The sequence below is a fragment of the Frankliniella occidentalis genome, unplaced genomic scaffold (genome assembly GCF_000697945.3).
Source record: "Frankliniella occidentalis isolate FOCC.00 unplaced genomic scaffold, Focc_3.1 Scaffold531, whole genome shotgun sequence".
NCBI classification, from domain to species: Eukaryota; Metazoa; Arthropoda; class Insecta; order Thysanoptera; family Thripidae; genus Frankliniella; species Frankliniella occidentalis.
The window spans coordinates 61,476-81,890 of NW_026267648.1; the positions used below are offsets into that span (position 1 = coordinate 61,476).

Consider the following 20,415-nt stretch of genomic DNA (forward strand, 5'->3'; position numbering starts at 1 on the left):
CGCTCTGGGTGGGCCGGCGGCTTCACACAGCTGCGTGCCGGGCTGGCCTACCCAGGTCGTGGCAGGCGCTATCATATAAGGGGCGGCCCGTGGAACGTTCCACCTGTCTGTTTTCTGTCGCTTATGCTCTACTTAAGATGTTCATGCTATGTTATATTTCTAAAGCGTTCACGATTGTTGTCCTGCATTGAAACGAATTTTTTTCGATCCCCTCTGGCTGGGCTGTTTGGCGGCGCTCTTTAAAATACGCGCTCTGTCTAGCGCCATCTGCAGTTCTTTTTGTCAACCATTTGGTTTCCACCCCTGGAGAAAATCTAAATAGAAGGCTCTGAAAATGACGTTTTATTGATTGGTTACCCGAATGGCGGAAATTTTGTCTTAAGTCCAATAAAGTTATTTCATGAATACTCGTGAACATGGCCGCTTTGCCGTCGCCGACGCAGGTATTTTTTCATTATTTTGGGGTTGTTTTTAATCACCCTTACTCTTCTGGGTACTTTAAAACGCTTGCCACCGCAGAGGCTATGGGTCACCATGCAACCTCTTATTTCCTATATCAGTAGATATTTTGTTTGTGACAAATCCTCTAGCTGCTTATTAAAGTCATTGACATATTCTTATTACGTTTATTACTCATAATTTGTCCACACAGTTGTATGTATAGGACTCCTAAAGCAAGAATTTAAGGTCAAGTGAGGTGTCAGTATAAGTGATTTTGTAGTATTTTACGTTCGATTATTTTGTGTTACACCCTCGTTAATGTCTTAAGAATAACAGTTAAGCCTTGTCTGCACCTCAATTTTTAATCTATCTTCTTTACTGTGTGTGTTTCGTCGTGGGACTTCCGATGCTATTTGTTTGTCCTCTTTGAACTTACATGGGCGTTATTATTTTCTTGCAATGACATTTCATTCAATACCCACTTTGTGTCGAACCACGACTTAAATTTGCTTAGAGTGTTGTAAACGAAAGTCCCATCCTGTGAAATTACAGTCAAATGTGAGCTATTTGACGCGTTTCTTAACCCTTTACTACTTGTAAAACATTCTGTATAGGTTAGGTTCACACCCTGTCAGCTACCTGTCACTTTTTGGTGCACCCACTGAATCACTGTTTTCTCTCTGTTTTTGAAGGTGGCTGGGAGTCAGTATGGCATGTATGAAGCTTATTATCGAATTGTAAGTATCTGTGGTATCTACCTGTAACACTTTTTACTGTTTCTTGTTGAACTTGAGAATTTGTTTGACATGATGCATTTGGTCTAGGTTGATCCCAACAACACTGGTTCTATAGCCCCTGGAGAAGCTGCAGGTTTCCTTAAAAAGTCTGGTCTTTCTGACATAATACTCAGTAAAGTAAGTAATATCTGAGTTTGTCATTTAAGTTGGAGTGAGTCATATATGTTGACCTATAACTTTAAATTCAAACAGATATGGGATCTGTCAGATCCAACAGGAAAAGGCTACCTAAACAAACAAGGCTTTTTTGTGGCATTAAAATTAGTATCTATAGCACAAGCAGGACGCCCTACTACCATGGACAATATAGTTTATGACCTACCCCCACCCAAGATGGTAAGTAATTTATATTTTGATATAAATTATGTAAAATATAAATCTTAAGGACGAAGTTGATTTACTCTTTTTAAACTATTCTTCATTTTTTCCAGGGTGACCTAAAGATAAAACCAGTGACTAACAATGTTCCACCACCAGTTCCACCTGTTACCATTGCACCTGGTGATTGGGCCATGAAAGATCCAGAGAGGATGAAATATGAACAACTTTTTGAATCCCTAGGACCTGTTGGTGGAAAAATACTGGGGAATAAAGTTAGTTTTTCAATCTACCGATCTGCTAGCACAGCCTATCTTTCTCTTTATTTTATTCTCTTTTCATTATTTCTTTCAATTAGGTCAAAGGTGTACTAATGGAATCAAAGTTACCCTTGGACACACTGGGTAAAATATGGGATCTTGCAGACATGGACAAGGATGGAATGTTAGACCGCCATGAGTTTGTTGTTGTGAGTCTTGCTATATTGCACTTAATTTTTTATTGCCTTCTTTTAGATGCTGTGTTTATGCTGGAAAATTTTCTGTTTTTCTAGGCAATGCATTTGGTTTATAAAGCCCTGGAGAAACACAGCATTCCTAACGTGCTGCCTCCAGAGCTTCTTCCTCCAGGCAAGAGAAAACCAGCAGGTGTTGCAGCTCCACCTGTACCACCAGCACCTGCAGCAGCTGCTGTTGCTCTTGCACACCATGCTCCTCCACCTGTACCCCCTGCTCCCGCTCCTGCACCCGCACCAGCCCCTGCGCATATGGTCGGTGCCCCACCAGCAATGCCAGCTGCTCCCTCCCCCGTGCCGTGGGTTGTGACTGCTGAGGAACGATCGAAATACAGCATTCTTTTCCACAAGACGGACATAGACAAGGATGGATATGTGTCTGGTGCTGAGATCAAGGATGTTTTTCTTCAATCTGGGGTGCCTCAAGATGTTCTGGCAAATATCTGGTTGGTGTACAGTTTTTTTCAATTCCTTTTCTTTTGAGGTATAATTAGAATTTAATTCTGGTTTGTCTACAAATTTTGTCATTTTCTTCTAGGGGCTTGTGTGACAGTCATCAAACTGGAAAACTCAATTTAGAGCAGTTTGCTTTAGCCATGTGGCTCATTACTAGGAAACTAAAGGGTATAGATCCTCCAGCGGCTCTTACCCCTGAAATGGTGCCTCCTAGCATAAGGTCTGGAAAAGACGTCATAACAGTAAGTACTTCTTTTTATTTTTTTAAAATGATTATTATTATTGATTAATTGGTTTTAAAGAATTACAAAAAGCTCTCCCAAATATGATAATAATAGTTAATAGAATTAAAACCATGCTAATGGAACTTATTTGTTGACCAAATGATAGTCGTATTGGCTGTGATACTGAAAGACGAACCGTTCCAACCAGTTTACTACCTTGCCAGCAGCTGTAAAATCCAAGTTGTATTATGCTCAAAGTCTCATCTAATTAATTATTTCTCTTCATTGAAAATGGACATTTCTTTTTCTTTTTTTTTTCTTTTTTTTCTTTTTCAAATGTTTGACTCTATTTTACTTGAGTACCTGTACAAATTGGAATCAGCAAGCCCTAGATCTTCAACTACCAAGATATGTGATGGTGTGACATATATTCTGTCTCCTTTTGCATAAATTGGTTGCTCATTCATAAACCAACGTGTTGGCACATCAATAAGGAGACTCCTGAGAAAGAAATTTGTTATCGAGTTTGGAATTGAAATCTAACTTTGTGATAAATAATAATTACCCCGGGCATTGTATGTGTGCAGTATCCCATTGCTTCAAGAACATAATTTTTCTTTGCACAAGTGGAGGAAGTTTTGGTAATTTTTGAAAAGTTGAGTACACTCCCTTGGCATTATCTGCTTCTTCAACAATTTCCCCCTTTTCATTATGAATCACAAATTTTCCAATTTGAGGACAAGTTTCCTTAAAATAATTTTTCTGGTTAAATTGCTTTTGACCTGCTTAACATACTCAGTATTTCTTACCTTACTTTACCGTACTTTACCTTACAAAATGCTTCCATTATTTCACTTCTTCTTGACACTACATTGGGATGTTCCCTCACAAATTTTGGTAATAGCCCTGAACGACATGGTATTCCCTCATTAAAGAGGGTCAATACTTTCGGTGCTGCAAAAGTAATAAATTTAATTGTGGAAATTTGTGGAAAGGCACCACCATCTTTTATAGATATTTTCAGACCATTAGTTGTGTTGATGGCTGCTCTCACTGTACACACCCCAATCCGAAAACGTTTTCCTACTCTGCCACAGCGTGAACAATTTGTCCAGTTTCTCCAATTTGTAAATACAGTGAATCCAAAATTTGGCAAACTTATGTCAGGTGTAGAATGCGGCTTTCCTTTAATAGCAGGTGGCCACACCTGCCGGAAACAAATTGTGAAATGATTTCTGATGTTGACAAAGCCAAGGTATATCTTTCTAAACATACTTTAGTTATATTTTCTGCGAATCCTGCTACTTGCAGTAAATGAACAGTAAGCAGTGTCTTGAATTGTTGACAAGAGTAGTTTCCTGCATCCCTTTCATCAATCGCATATATATGAAGTGACAAACCCCCATCTCTAACTACTATTCGTTTATTCCCATGAAAGGCGCTTGTCTTTCCTGAATTGTCAACTCCTTCCTCCATGTTTTTAGTTCTATTTGTTGCCATCTTCCATGTAATTCTTGTTTGGCTGCCGGGCCGCAAACAAGTTATGCAGTTAAATCTGAAAAGTAGACTATCCCTTTAAGTCCTCTCGTTGCTCAGTATACATTTTTTTTTTTAAATCATTTTTTCTTACTTGATTGTTTCACCGGGAAAAACATAGTGTGCTTTTGGTGTGGAGTTGACATTCTCCTGCAGACATTGATAATAGGTTTCCCATTCTTGAAACAAGTTACTTCTGGCTGTCTTGTTTCCGCCTGGATAATAGCCATCATCATTTTCTGTACTTGCTGTTGCATTTTTATTTGGTCCATGTACCACATTTTTAATATTCTTTAGCTTTTCTTGAAGTCCAGAAATTTTTGTTATCAAATTTCCTGCTACCAGTCTACTCATTGGCATTTGTTTACTCTTCAATTTTCCTTCACCTTGGTACATGTTTTGATTTTCATGCTTTTGAATAAGGCCTATAATTTTTACCAGTTGGTCATTGTTAAGAAAACTGAAGTTAGATGTAGAATTATACAATTTGGCTGGTTGGAGCCAGACATCTGGTAAGGAAGCAACAAGATGACTGGTTTCACTTTCATTAGTCAATCTACTCCACTTTCTAGTCAAATTTTTATATTCATCTTCTTCAATTTTGTTCCTATGTAATGACGGGTTATTGCTACTTTCAAAGTCTTCATACATGTTTCTTTCAACATATATTCCAAAATTACTGGTAACTTCTGTTTCACTTGAGGGTCTAATATTTTGCTTGAAATGAGAAATCTTATTTAATGGTGAAGCAGCAGCTATTGCTACATACATTAAAATCATATTGCGGAACATTTTATATTACACTATTTGCCCGTTGCTAGGCAAATTGTGGTTGGATTTGATTATTGTTGTCCTACAACATTGTTCTTGTATCAGTTATTTCATTCTTTTCTAGGAGGCTGTACCAGCAGCAACTCCATACTCTAACCCGGAGTTGGATATGATATCACGAGACATTGAAGAGCTGTCAAGAGAAAAAAGATTGTTAGAGAATGAAATTGCTCAGAAAGAGGCAGATATAGCTTATAAAAGTGGAGAGGTGAAAAGCTTACAGAGTGAGCTTGATACATTATCAGCCACTTTACGTCAATTGGAAAACCAAAAAGGAGAGGCCTCTAAGCGGCTAAATGACTTGAAGGCTCAGGTATGTAATAATAACCTGCTTGACTGTGTTAAATTATTTTTTTCTTATTTTTATTTGAAACATTTTATGCAAAACCATTATAATTGTCATGAGAGTATAATTGTACATGCCTAGTGTATTTACGCGTTGCTCTAAAGGATTGTTGTACTATTGTCTGCAGGCTTTTTTGTTTCCTGGTATTGACATTACAGACCCTATGCATGATTTGCTTACAGCACACACAATCTAATAAAATAATAATACTAATGCAATGATAAGTTTCCACATTAAAATTGCATGTTTGGGAATCTTACAAAAACAAAACTTTACCTACTTTTTTTTAGTGAATTTATTTAATTTTCAATCCAACTCTTGTGGTATTGTTTTTATTTCTGTGGGGATATTCTTATAGCTGCTATATTTTTGTGTTAGTTGCCATGGTTGTCCTCTTCTTTCCACAATTATAATGCAGTCTGGTGTTCCAGCAACTATTCTTGCATGGAATGTTGAATGTTTTGTGAGAGGGCTCTGATTCATGGGTAAACCTCATTCATTTTTCCCTACATGTGTTTTGGAAGCTTAACTTGGAGATGATTTACTTTAAATTTGTCAATGTTCCATTGACCCTCAATCACTCGTAATCTGTTAAAAGTTGAAAATATAATTTGCTTGGGTAGCGAGGGCTTTAGACAAACTTATTCAGTACATTTTTGTCTTTTTTTTACAGCACTTTTATAAGATGTTCCTGCACAATTGCATGCCGACTATTTTTTTTACCCATTTTGCTTTTATAAGTTTGAATTTTTATTTTATTTTTCTTTAATTTCTTTTTTGGTAGACTGAGGCTATAGAGAAAGAGATAATAGAGAAAGTGGAAGAGCTGGAGGAAGAGACTATGAAGGTAAATATTTCTGATAAGTTAGAATGATGATTTAGTTTAAATTGCTATGTGGATTGCCATCAATGGGAGTTGTTTGGTTCTGGTAAATTACATTACCTTTTTATCTAAAAATGTTTCACACTTATTTGAGTGGTTTAGGAAAATGTATCATGGATTTCCTCACTCTCATTCTCTCTTTCTGTCTTCCTTCCTTTCTCACCACAAATCTTTATCCCCCCCCCCCTTTTTTTACCTTTTTTTCTACATTTGTTCTTTACAATTTATGGGATAGTGGGATTTTGCTCAGCATGCCCAAAGTATGATAGTGGTAGCTGTGAAATTTTTCTAACCATCCCAACAATCAGCTTTCTTCCGTTTCTGGTTTGTGTCGTCACCTTTTACTTTTGGCCTTTTCATTTTTGCAATATTTAGGTAGTTCAGATTTATACTTTGATCTTAGAAACATTACTTTATATTAGTTGTGGTTTAATTTTTCATCATTTGGACCATACAGACATCATCATTTAGGTATGTTTTCACTGCAAATTAGGGTGAGTTGTCATGGGTTACATTTGTAGAATATTTTGTGCATGGTATGGCATGGTTAGTTCTACAATTGTTTTGGGGTTTTTGGCCTTAACTGTAATATGCATAACTCATGTGTTGTCTGCATAACAATTATGGACAGTAGGGATGTGAATGGTGATGGTGGTGGTGGTGGTGAAGGTGGTGGTGGTGATAGTGTAATGGTATTGCAATAAGGAGTTTTGTACCATGTATTTCACCACTACTCCTTGCAGACAGTTTTGTACCAAATATAATTCTATTGTATTGCTGAATTTTGTTTGTTTTATGCATATGTATTTCTTATTACCTTTTTCATTTACTGTGTATCTATTAATTAAGGTTGAATTTCATTCAAATCTTATGACTCATTTACAATTTTTTCATTGTGTTAGGTGGACAAGCTGAGAATGCAGGCAGATGAGCAAGAAGTGGTTTTGAAGGCCCAAGAAGAAGAACTGACAAGTAAGAAGCAAGAGCTTGAGAATTTGAAACAAGAAGAAGCACGCCTTGCCCAGCAGCAAGAACAATTCAAACAAAAATTAGAAAGTCTCTCCAAAGGTCTTCAAGATTCACAGCTTCACATTAGTCAGGTAAATATCTGATGGTAAATTGCGGGACTGATAATAATCCTTGTTTGCTAACATTTAGTTTATCTTATCCACTATTAAGGCCAAAGCAAAGATCACTTTATTGCAAGAGCAACATCATCAAATGTCAGATGCTATCAGTCTGTATGATACTGCAATCAACACAAGTGATGCATCTGGAGTACCCGACTGGTCACTGAGTATTGAGCCTGAATTCAGAAACCCAGACATCAAGAAGCTAATCATGGTTAATGGTTCAAGTCCTACATCAGATAATCCTGTAAGTTCTCTTATTCCCTATAAAAATAAAAAAATACTAGCAGTTTAAATTTTGTTGTTTAATGCAAATTATTTTTCTTATCTAATGTTATTAAAGGAGGGTATGACAAACGGAAAGGATCCTTTCAGTAAGCACAATGGTCCGGTTGATAGCAAGAAGGAAAAGAAGAGCTTATTTGACGATGGTGAGCACTTTTGTTTCCAAATTTTTTACATTAGGTTTTAAGATAACAATGTTTCTAAGAAAAACAAATATCTTTCAGATCCATCCTTCAGACCTACCAAAGCACTAAATGATCCATTTGGTGGATCTAGTGATCCCTTTGGAGGGTCAGCATTTGGAGCGAAGGCAAGTTTTTCCAAATATTTTTAACTATGTATCTGATTTAACACAAAGTTTTTTTCAAACAAAGGTATCATCTCTTTATGTTTGTTCTTTTGTTACAGGATGGGTTTTCATCGGATCCTTTCAATGCGTTTGGGTCATCTAATACAGGTACAGAATAAACTTACCTTATACTGTCTTAGCTCAATTGTTCCAGCTGCATTTAACAAATTTTGCTAACAATAATTTGTTTCTCTATCTAGGTAAAAGTGATCCGTTTGGAACTGATCCATTTGGTGATCGAGCTGGTGCCAAGTCACCTGCAGATGTAAGCTAAATCTGATGACTATGCATTTAAACATTGAAAACAACTTGTTTTTTGTTGTTGTTTTTTTATTGCATATTAATGAAAAAATAATTCTTTCAGCCTGGTAAGGATGCTTTTGGATGCGACCCCTTTGCCATCTTGCATGCTCCCACTGCTGCCAGTGCAGGGGGACCACCACCTCGTCCTGAGAGCCCCAGTCCTGCTCTACCTCCAAAGAAAAGCAAACAGCCACCACCGCGCCCGGCACCACCTCGACCAGCTATGGTTTGTTGTTGATCTCTGCCTTTCACCTTTCACCTTGTTCTGTGCTATTGTAGCAGTGCATTGACATAATTGGCTTCTTTTAGGGCCCCCCTCGTCCTGCTCAACCTTCAACAGCACCTAGCCCAAGTCCTGATCCGAGAAACATTGCCGATGATGGATTTGGAGCTGATCCGTTCACTGGTAGCTCAGCTGGTGGAGGATTTGCAGATTTTGCAAATTTTGATAGCAAGGTAAATTTTATTTTATGTGCTTCTTATTAACACGTTGAGTATTAAAGATTATTTACTCCTATACTTTAACAAAAGGTGCGGTCAATAAGTGGTTATGTTTCACTCAACATGTTAATAAGTTTGTTTTATTGGGTGGATGGTTGGTCTTTTGATACTAACGCTCTTCTATCTCTCCCCTTTAACCCTCTCCTTTTCTGCTTTTCTTTTTTTTTTCCTTTTGCTTTTACTTTTCCAGTGAATTTTGAGTTTATTTGAAGACTTAAATCATCATTTGGTTTATTTTTTATTTTATTTTTTTCCCTTCCCTCCCACTCCTCAGTTTTCTGACACTCTAGACTCAAGCTCCGATTTGTCTCGGGTGTCAACACCATCACGCACAGCACCTTCCCCAGGCTCTGTCACCTCTACCTCAGCTTCCGAGTCTACTCACAGATATGCAGCTTTTGAGTTCACTGAGGATCCATTCAGAAACTATCGTTACGAAGATCCATTCAATATTGTTGATCCTTTTGATGAGGATGCCAATGGTAATGTAGGGTCTTCACCAGCAAACAAATCTGGTTCAGTTGATCCATTTGGATTTGCCTCTTCTCCCGTAACATCAGGTAAAATTTCTCAGCCAATGAGAGAAGAACCTTTGTTTGGAGACGATTTTGGAGATTCGTTCCAGAACAATAAGAAACAGATGAACAAAAATGTGGATGATTTGTCAAACAACAATATGAAATCTTCCAAACCTGATATTCATTCAAGAAGTTTTACTGAAAAGACAAGCAGTAAAGAGAAGAAACATTTTTGGAATAAGGACAACCATCAACATACAAAGTCAAAGGATAAAGAACCTTCATTTCTCTCTGGTAAATTCTTCCGGAAGAATGCATCTCAGAATGGGTCAGATCCATCAGTGGCTCCTGCTACTGCAGCAGCATTTGAGGATCAACAATTATCATGGGCAGCTGCTGAGAGTATGCGCATGGAGGAAGAAAGACGCAGCCGCCAAGAACAAGAAAATGCTGATCTAGCTCTAGCGCTAGCACTCAGTAGGTTAGATTCAGGAAAATAGGATATAAAGCTCTCCAAGAATATCGAAAAAAAGAAACTAGTCAAAAAGTCCTGGTTCTGGCTTTGATGTCTACCACCTGGTGCAGTTTAGAACTTTTGAACTGTTCCCATTTGTTGAAGTTGTGTCCATTGTGCTCATATTGGGTATGTGCAAACAGTTCTCTTAATTTGACTGATATCTTCTATTGGTATGCCGAATATACCCTCACAGTTTTATCAACAGAGTTGTTGGGCAATATCTTATTGTGACCACGACATACCTGACTGAATTCAAACTGACAGTAGGAAGTGGAGACTATGGCATAATGCTTAAGTCTTGTGTGGGCACAATTTTATTTTCCCTTTTAGTAGCCCAAATCATATATATTGTAAAGTCAATAAATTTTGATAGCGAATTATAGTGCTTTGGAATGAGATTAAGAAAAAATGTTCATGTAGAGCATACTGACCGGTGAAGTTCTGTATCATCCATAAGCGCTTGCTTCATGTTACCAATACAGTTATATAATTATTTTTCAGTATAGTTGAAGCTCAGTTTTTGTTTCCAAGTCTGCTACCTGTTCATCCAACTTTGATAGCTCTGGCCTCCAGCACAAACTTTTTATCAGTACTCGTATTGAAATTTGTGCTGTGATCAATGGCAGAGTAAGTTTTAATTATTATTATTATTTTTGTGATTTTAAGTCGATTGTTCTTTTAAAAGTGCTTTAATCTAAATCTTATTTTTATTCACTCAGCTCCTCGTAGTCCTTTCAAATCATTACTATTTTGTCAGAAAACACAGTCATTTGTGATTTTATTTTGTGGTTTGGTGCCAATATTTTTAGTTGTTTGGCTGAGTAACAAGTTAACAGTATATTTTATGCTTCCGGGGCTTTCTATTTGCAATTTTGTTGTCCTTTGAAATTTTCAGTTTGTCTCCTTTTTAGCAAGTCTTACTAGTGACTGACTTTAGGCAAAATGAAAAGCAACATTAAAATAGGTGTGCATTATTGACTGATATGATCTTCTCATTAAAATTTGTTCTTAATGGATATTGATTATCAAAATTCCTTTTTAATTTCTTTTTCAAAAAATTTCCTTCGGCTGCTTGTAAGAACCAGCATACAGCAAGAGCTTGTATATCATCTGTATGTGGTCAATTCGCCCATGTCAGGGCAATGATTCAACGATTAAAACCATACCCTCCCCAAGGCAAAAATGAAAATTGTATCTTTATACTAATTTAATTAAAGCAATATCATAAATTTCTTATTTAGTAGCCTCTTTTGCTCAAATATAAAGGATTACAGTTCTAGTTCCTGTCGTTGTATTCATTGGCGCTCAATGTACACTTCCATCAATTTTTATTTGTGTTTTAGCCATAAGTTTTTTCATTTGATTTTCACTTCCCTTCTATATTGGGCTTACATTAGGCGTTCCACAGCTTGTGTATGAGGCAGTTCGCAGTTTTGAGAATTGTTGAGGATGTGTTGATCTCATTGGCTGAAATTCGATTTTGGTGCACTTTTCCTGTAACATTATTGTATCTTATGTGACAGGTGACATGAATCTAGTCGCTCTTCAACTGTGAGTGCCCATACTGTTATTTAGGATCTGTGATTTTAACACATCCTGTATGAAAGTGTCTTGGTCAGTGAAATATTTTGAAGTCAAGTCAACGATAAGAAAGACCATTGTTCTTACCTGACAATACTGTAGTTTCTCTCCTAGAATGTCTCTGTTAAGCAACATTTATTTTGGCTCATATAAACCTAATTGTAACTTAAGAAAATGTGTAAAGACATAGGGGAAGGTTCAGTGTCTACCGCATTAACCATTTATTGAGTAAACTGTTCCTTCCCTATTACTATTCTTCGGAAGCAGACTAAAATGTTATTTAATGTTGTGTTGAAGATTTACATCAATCTTTATCATATCACAGCAAGGTAGCTAAATTATGAAAGGGAGAAAACTGTCAAAGTCAAGTGTCTTTTCTTTTGATCATCTTTGTTATAAAATTTAGTATATATACACCTTTAAGGTGTTCTCTCAATTTGTGCAATAATGAACATTACAGCAAAGATTGTGAAGTGCTATTAACTGCATTTCTCTGTTTAAGATATTTGCTTCCTAATTTCTATTCTTTGTTAGGTAAGTCAAGGAAAATGTAGTGCCATGAGTATTTTGTATTTCATCTCATGATGATGAGTGAGCTTCAAAAAAAACTGCTGCATGCATTCATAACTTTGCATTTGCATACTTGCTGTTGAAAGGGTGATCAAAGTTTGCAAGCATTTTCTTGTTGTGCTCTTTCGTACTGCTTGGTATTTACAAAATCATAGATAAAAGAGAAAATGGCATATGCAGAAATGTTTTGTTTTTCTAGTAGCAATTGCTTGGAAATATAATCATTGAACACAGTTGGTTACGATTCTTCAATTTAAGATGAGCATTCGGACTAGCACCCCAGCTATGCTTAGGTGTGATTAACTGTCAATACCATCTAGTGGGCCCGAATAGAACAATTATTCTTGTTATGGTCATATAATAGCCTTGTTAGTTTTGCAGGGTTCCATTGTAATGAAAAGTTATTTGCACGATTGTGAGTGTTCCAGCTTTTAGAAATTTTTGATTGAGTGGCAGGGACATGATGAATGATGGCATGGTCATTTTTTTAGATGTAAGTTGTAGAATGAAGTTGGGCTTACACCAGACATAGCAGCTTTGAAAGAAAAAAATGGTAATCTAGTTTGTGGTAAGGGAAAGCAAGGTTAAGGATGTGTATTCAAAATTTTCATGTAATTTGAAACCAAAAGGAATACATTTAATTCTTTTAAATTGAAGCTTGAAACACCACGTTTATAGTAAGTGTATTATTATTATTATTCACATTATTTCTGATTATTGCAGCCAAGGAGTTTTCTAACCTGTGAAATAGGACTAGCATTGTTAAATTTTGGTTGTTAGTTAACTTCTTGGCTGTTATAGTCAAATTTTGCCATAAGAGTATGCTATGTATCATATTAATTAATCATATCATTCTGATAGGTTTGTTTGTAGCCTCTCACCATGTGACATGAGATCTGTTTGAATGTCTCAGTGGCTAAAAAGTGCAAATTTCCTGCACTTCCATTTTGTCATATGTTGGAATTGAGTGTTCATCGCATAGATGTTCCTCAGTTGTGATATTGTTGCCCTTCTTTTTATTATCTTTAAGAAATGTTTCTGTAAGTATTAGACAAATTTTAACATTCCAATTACTGCCTTCTGCTGTTTTATATCCAATTTAATGGATATATTTCCTTTTAATTTTGTACTAGTAATCTGATTTTGAGAAATCCCAGCTATTTCGGTCACAGAGTCAACTAGTAACTAATGCCTCTTCATGTTATTTATTTTTAAAACAAAATTTAGCTACTCATTCACAAATGTACCAAAAACTGATGTTATGTCCTAATTAGGTGGCAGGTTGTAGTTTTGAAGTAAGTGCAATATATTTTTCTTTTGCAATTTGCCTCTGCAGTTGTACATTTTCTTGCCAAGTTATTGTTGATTCAAAGTTTTGTGGCCTTTATAACTCAAATTGGTTGTAGAAACTAGCATGTTGCATTGCAACTGCTCTAAAAAAACACAAAAAACAAGCTCGCATTTTAAATTGAAGAAACTAATGTGTGTGAAGCTGGTGTGCTGTCTCCCTGTTCCTTTACTTATTAGTATATATATTTTTTTTGGAATTGACCGAAGTAGAACTGTTATGTAGAGTATTAATATGTTGTATGTGTGTCTATGTATAAATACGAACTGTAAGTAAGATTTAATTATTAAGTTGTTGCTGTTATTGTGTATATATAAATATATAATGATCAAGCATGCTTTTGTGAAGTATTTGGATAAAATAATTGAGTCAAAAATATCCATTTTCTTGAAATTTCATCATTCATTTATTGAAAAATAAGTGTTCCATTGTTATTTTCTCCTCAAGTGAGACAGGAAAAGTAACTGTGCTGACTTGTAAATAAATAGTTGGTAATTCACCATTATATACGCATCTTCATTTGTCAATTGAACTAAAATATACCCTGCTTTCCCAGATTATCCTTCAAGTTCTCTGTCCCTGAAATTTAGGAAAAGAATAATTTACAGTCTGATAGCCTGGATCGTTGGATGTGGACTTTAAAAAATGAAATGTATGAAACGAATTCATTTGTGCATATCAAGGATGGATTAGGTACCTTTTCTTACTTAATACTGAAGTTTTAAAACAACTACATCTAGGCATAAGTTAAAGGTACTTGTTCACACCAGCTTTCTTGTGGAGGTAAGCCAACCGCCAAAACAAATTTCCTCTATGAACAAATTCAATAAGCCATGAGCATCTGTGACTAGAGACAGATCCTTTCAGTTCCGCATTGTTCAATCTAATCCACACAACAAAATCATAGAACATGTCATTCATTTGAAATAAATACTCAGTCTCTCAACCAGTGCAGAACTAAGAACTAATTGTTGCAGAAAAGAACTAATATGTTCTTTAGCAAAGCAGTAGCTGACACAGCTGACAATAGGAGTTCCTCCGACGCCTGTACTAGTTGTTAAGTTAAATGTACATTCATGAACAATAACAGAATTGCTGACAAAATGTTGCCAATAATACCAGTTGCAAATGTGGATCGCATTCATTCACAACCACAAATTTCTAAGTTCTACATAGTATCACATCCTCGGTCTAAGTAATCAGGAGCAGTAAGGCAGCAGTAACGTCTGCTCCGTTTTCCGAGTATGAAATAAAAATACACTTTCGGTACAAAAATACACAAAAGATCCATAGGTACCCAGGTACCCACCTTTCTGACGGAACCAGACCTGGGCCACCTGGGCAGTCTTTCTATGATGAATTAAAACATCCATAAGTTACACCATGGTTTACACGCATGGTCCTGGGCTCGCCAGTGGCACTGCCCTTTCCCTTTCACCCCACGTTATGATCTCTGTAACTGCTTTCAGGGGCAGGACCTTCAGATTTCACATGACTGTCTGTGGGGCGGGAATCCAGTCGACGTCCCCTGGGGAGGACGTAGTGACGCCAGCGACGTTCACGACGTGGTGGACACCTCGCGCAGTTCGCGCTCCTCGGCGGCGGTCAGCGAGCTGGCGCAGGACGAGGACGAGGACAGCAGTCTCCTGGCGGGCACCGCGTCCAGGTCGGGGCCGCAGGGGCACGTGCAGTCCTTGGCGTGCACGTGGCCGTTGAGCAGCGGCCGGGTGGGCAGCCCCTTGGCGTCACCTCGCCCCACGCCGGGGCTCGAGCTCAGGGAGTCGTCGCCGTCGTCCTCGTGCCGGGGACAGAAGTCCTCGCAGAACATGCGGACCTGTGGGGCAGGCGGGCGCCAACAGCGTCAGTGAAGAGTGGGGGGGCAGCGAGGTAGGCAATCCCGACAAGCAACCGTGTGCAGGGGGCGGCCCACCCGGCCCGGCCAGGCAACGGGGCGTGGTAGGCAATCCCGCCCAGCAGCTGCGTGCAGCGGAACGGCCTACCCGGCCCCACCAGGCGCTAACGGGGCGTGGTAGGCAATCCCGCCCAGCAGCCAAGTACGGCGGGGCGGTCTACCCGGCCCCACCAGGCGCTAACGGGGCGTGGTAGGCAATCCCGCCCAGCAGCCGACTACCCGGCCCCACCAGGCGCTAACGGGGCGTGGTAGGCAATCCCGCCAAGCCCCACCGGGCCCCGCCATGCGTCAAAGGAGAGCATACTCACGGTGTAAAAGGCGCTGACCACTCCGACCACCGAGCCCGCCATGACGTCCCACCAGTGGTGTCGGTGGTCGGTGATGCGGGTCAGCGAGCAGACGAGCGCCCACAGCAGGAACAGCCCCTGCAGCCACGGCACCAGCAGCAGCGTCACGTCGGGCATCATCCGCCGGCGGAGGTAGATCTGCGGCACGAGACAGGACCGTGACCTCGTGAGCCCCCTGGAGACGGTCAGGTGCGCATCCGAGGCACCGGGGCGGCCGACTCACCATGACGTAGAGCGCGGTGAACACCGAGATGGAGGTGTGGCCGGACGGGAAGGACCTCATCGAGTCCCTCACGGCCCACTTGCTGTCCCTCTGGTTGGTGCACGCGAAGTCGTCGATCCACTGACTGGGCGAGGAGCAGTTGAGCGCCGCGTCCGGCCGGCACGTGTCGAGGAAGTGGGGCCGCGGCTCGGAGACGAGGAGCTTCATGGCGTCCGTCACGAACATGACGACGCCCAGCCCCAGGAGGAACTCGCGGTACCATCGGGCGGCGGGGCGCACAGCCGCGCGCAGCGAGCGCCACAGCCCGCCGCCGCGGTGCGTGTGCGTCAGCCCGGCCTCCACGAACCACAGCTGGAGGCGCGAAAAGCAATCGTTAAGGCGTCGGCCTTCGGAAGTCTCTAACGCCGCGAGCACACTGGACAGGCGTGTTTGCATTTGCTGTTAGAAGATCATTCTCAAAACAATTCTTTATTTTCGTGAGTTTCCACAGTCCTACTCGTATGTGAAGGGAAACAACAGATAGGTCACCGCAAAACGTAGACATCGCAGTGGGGTACAATAATAATTCTACTACGAGGGTACTTCGCAAACGAGACACCTGGATTCATCCCCAAAAGGACAGTGGTGAATCGGAGGTGCTCCAGTTTGACGCACCCTCGTGAAAATGTGATGAAAAGCACGGGACACTTTTGACACCACTGACATTTTATTGATTGACCCTTTCCCACTGGGTACATACATTACTCGACCGATTGAATTGTACGAACACAAAATCACTATCTTCTTCACCCCCCGACAAGCCTTACCGCAAGCAGTGGGAAGATGAAGCTCCCAGAGAGGAGGATCCCGATGGTGACGGTGTCGCCATTGAACTTAAAGTTGATCTTCGGGTCGTTGCAGTAGAAGCCGGTCCGCGGCGATGGCATGTACCCGTACTCCACAGCGGCCAGTAGACCCAGCACTGTGCATGGGCAAGGGGAAAACGACGATATTATTAGATCCCGTGTGCCCTCTATGTGGTGCATGCAAGCCGCGTTCGTGGGCACGCACGCGCATCGATTCAAATCGCGCGCGCGATTCTCATCCCTCTCACGTCACTGACGAAATCGATTTAACAACTGGCTGTAATGAGGAATCGAGGGGTGGGGCCTCGTCCACGCCAAGGGTAAACAGCAACTCCTATTTTGCACCAAAGTTGATCGACGATTGAGCTGAAGGCGACGTTAAAGGCATAAAGGGGGACATGGCGATCGGGGGTCAGAAACTTAGGTTAGAAAGCAGACGACGGGTCCGCCTTGTTTGTTTTGAACTGGCCGGAGTCACTGGAGATGCGATTGTGAGTGGCGAGAGATCACACTGGCAGGTGACGTGCACCCCCACCGACGCCACCATTCGGCCAGCCCTTGTCATTGTGGTGACACTTACACCGCGACACTCGCGCCCCTTTCCAATCCACTGTACAATTTTGAACTAGGTTAGAGGTCTGCTTCCTCGGCAGGAGGAGCAGGGATTTTGTTCATCAGGTGTCAGAGGCCGTCCTCGTCCACACCTATATGACCCCGGACACACTCGACGGCGGCGACAACTTACGGGTCGCTGCTCTGTCGCGGTGCCTCATGATCGTCGAGCTCGGTCTCGGTGGCGGGCCGTCCCATTCCCTCCGGGGCCGCGGTCACCAGTCCGCCGAGCCGCCGCACTGCTCCGCGTCCTCCGGCACACTGCGTCGTCGTGCTACTACGGGCGCCCGGAGTCCGTCCTCCCTGACGCGCGCCAGGTCGGCGCCTCGGCTCGGCACATCGCACTCGCTTGCTCTCTAGCTCGGTCTCTGGCGCGCGCTGCGCTCCCTCCTCCAAGTGTCAAGTGGAGTATTGTGGTGGCGTCAGCCCCCCGCGTCAGCTGTTGAGGCTCGGCCCGGCTCGGCTCGTGGATTCGGCTGCTTCGGCCCTCACTCGGCCCCGCTCGCCGCGCCGCGGTTGGTCCGGCTCTGATGCAAGGCGCGCGCCGGCAGCCAATCGCCGCCCGCCTCGGCGCCTCCCGACCCCGACCAGGCCTCGCGGCGTCGCGTGTTCCGCGGCCGCGGCGCTAATCGGCGGGCAAACAGCAGCGGTGGCGCGACGAGAGTGCGGCTCACGGCACACACACGTACACATGCACGTGCAGGCGCAGGGCGGGGCGGGGCGGCCTTGGAGGGGCGAGGGGCAGGGCGCCGGCGGGCAGCGCAGTCACACTCCAACTCCAGTGACAGTGACCAGCATGACGAGGCGTGTTTTTGGGGGACGACACGACATGACCGCCCCAGGTGGACTCTGACCACTCTGACTCTGGACACAGCGGCGCCGGCAGGAGCGGCCGCTGCTCTCACGTACCCGATACCGCGGTTGTTTATCGAGTAGGGGACGTTTTGTACAGGAGCCAGACTCGCGGCAGAGCGCGTGCCCCCGGATCGGTATGGTGTTGGTAGGAGGGGCGCGTTATTAGTCGGACGGTTGCACGTGTGGTCAAAGAACTTTGGGGCAGCGCCAGCAGCAAGGGAGGGTAGGGGAGAGGTCCACATGCCTCTACTTGTTGGCAGTGAGCAGCGCACGCCGAGGCCTACCCTACCACACTCGCGGGCGTGGCCGTGGCGGTGGTGGTGCGACTGTATGAGAGTTTTCAAATCATCGGCTCTGCCCAGCCCAGCCCTTTATCATGGCCACGGTCATGTTTGAGAACTGGGTGTTTTTTGGTCTAATAAAACATTGGGACAACGGTGCCACAACCAAGTGTTTTATAAAATCTCTCGAGAATCAAGAAGATCTTTTGACGACTTGAAAACGAGAGCGATTCATATTTGGAGGGAGTATCAGATAAGAGAGGCTCGCGGTAAATAAGACGGCCGGCAGCGAGCTGCAGCATGCACCGGCGCGGCGGCTGGCGGTCGTCAGGGACTCTCGCAGGTCGCTCACCACACCGCACACGGCGACCTTTTTGCGCCCACAATAACGAACCTAAACAAATCCACGCCCCCCTCCCTCCCCTCCTGCTGACCCTGGGCGGCGTTTACTCGCATTCACCGGCGCATTACCCTGCCCGCTGGCGGTGCGCGTTATATTTCCCTTTTCCGCCTCTGTGCCCCCCCCCGGTGTGATTATGGTCTTCCCCGCCCTTCCTGGGTGCCCAGCATCGTCAGCCGCAGCGTCAGTCCCGCCCCCCATGGAGGGGAGGAGGGACTGCAGGTCCGCCGTGTGCACCCGCGGCCCCTTCAGTGTCAATGTCAACCAAGGTCCGCGGGGCATTTAGATGATTTGACTGACAATCAGCCCTTCCGCTTCTCTCGGTGCGCCGCCCCACGCCGCCGCCGCGTCGCTCCCCGCGCTCCCCGCCCTGCTCCCGCTGGCCGCGAGGGCGCCGGAGGGGGCACAAATCGCGACGCAAAAGGTACGCCCTCCCCCTCCCTATCAGTTTATTTCAAGAGAAACTCTTCAGGAAAAGCGCTTGAGATTATCGAGCATCGATTGTCAAGGAGCCATTCCCCAGACACGTGTTCGAGAAAGGGGCACGGGAAAAAACAATAACTCCAGTGCTTCAGTTTGGGTTCAACGGTCGTTCTGATTAGAATGCGTTTCTTGCGGACGAGCATTAGGGGTTGGCTAAGCCAACAGAGCGTGACCACATAGTGGTCCACAAGGGGAGTGTTAATTAACGGCTGAGCTTGTGGATATCAATTTACCAGCGGTTTCGGAAACGAGAATAACGAGGATCAGTTTAGTTTGCTCCACTTCTGTAGGGCGCGTGTCAGGGTTGTTAACGTTACTTTGAAAATGTATCGCGATACCGTTACCTCGTTACTCTACCCTCGGTAACGCGTTACCGATACCGTTACAGCCTTCGGAGAATTGTAACGCGTTACGTTACTGGTAACGTCGTTACTTCGTTACACGATACATGAATTTAATATTTTTAAAAAATTTCTAGAACGAAACAGTAAGGTGTTACTGTATAATAAGGGGTATTTTATACGTAAAAAAAGCATGTTAACTAAAGCCAAATTTCTTTAAGAAATATTCTTCGTAATGTTGCATACATTGAAATTTAGCAAAAAAGAGCAACACTTTTTAATGTTCTAGACAACGGGAAAATTACACGCGATTAAGTCTGACACCTCCCGCAAAATAAATGCGAAATAATGGTGAAATAGTCGCGAAATACCACCCAAACCCAAATACCGCGAAATAACCGAAATACGTTGAAATGACTCGTACACTGTGTCGCCAAGTCATTTCCCCTTCGACTCTTGAGGAGTTCGGCGGAGCGAAACGGAGGCGACGCACTGCAGTGACTGCCTCAAATATGACCGAAGGAAGCTGTCACCTGCTGTTCCTGATCTTACCATCTTACCCTTCCGCCTAGCCTGCCTCCACCACTCCACCAAGACCAGGCAACACGCCGGTGGCGGTCAGGAGAGCAAAAGGACTGCTGACCTACGGCTGACTCATATGTCTGGGC

At 42.6% G+C, this 20,415-nt stretch overlaps 2 protein-coding genes across 4 annotated transcripts; one reads left to right on the top strand and one right to left on the bottom strand.

The window, feature by feature from the left end:
* The first annotated feature begins 293 nt into the window (after positions 1-293).
* Positions 294-13,953, top strand: LOC113206873 (epidermal growth factor receptor substrate 15-like 1). Of its 3 annotated transcripts, none has more exons than XM_026423148.2 (19): positions 294-443; positions 1,134-1,178; positions 1,266-1,355; positions 1,431-1,574; positions 1,670-1,831; positions 1,915-2,025; positions 2,110-2,516; positions 2,609-2,768; positions 5,182-5,430; positions 6,248-6,310; positions 7,249-7,446; positions 7,526-7,723; positions 7,820-7,907; positions 7,986-8,071; positions 8,170-8,218; positions 8,311-8,375; positions 8,475-8,639; positions 8,723-8,869; positions 9,189-13,953. In XM_026423148.2, exons 1-19 carry the CDS (start codon positions 417-419, stop codon positions 9,930-9,932), a joined length of 3,198 nt encoding a protein of 1,065 aa, XP_026278933.1. In that variant the 5' UTR covers positions 294-416; the 3' UTR covers positions 9,933-13,953. The 3 variants fall into 3 exon arrangements, with proteins under 3 accessions (XP_026278933.1, XP_026278935.1, XP_026278934.1); XM_026423150.2 differs by lacking the exon at positions 9,189-13,953 and adding an exon at positions 9,105-9,148; XM_026423149.2 differs by lacking the exon at positions 6,248-6,310.
* LOC113206875 (phospholipid phosphatase 1) lies at positions 13,827-16,891 on the bottom strand (the record flags this gene model as incomplete). Its single annotated transcript, XM_052275178.1, is given in 4 exon segments — positions 13,827-15,282; positions 15,669-15,845; positions 15,931-16,281; positions 16,737-16,891. Coding segments are annotated over 4 exon segments (959 nt in total), but the record flags the coding sequence as incomplete, so codon positions are not given.
* Positions 16,892-20,415: the final 3,524 nt, after the last annotated feature.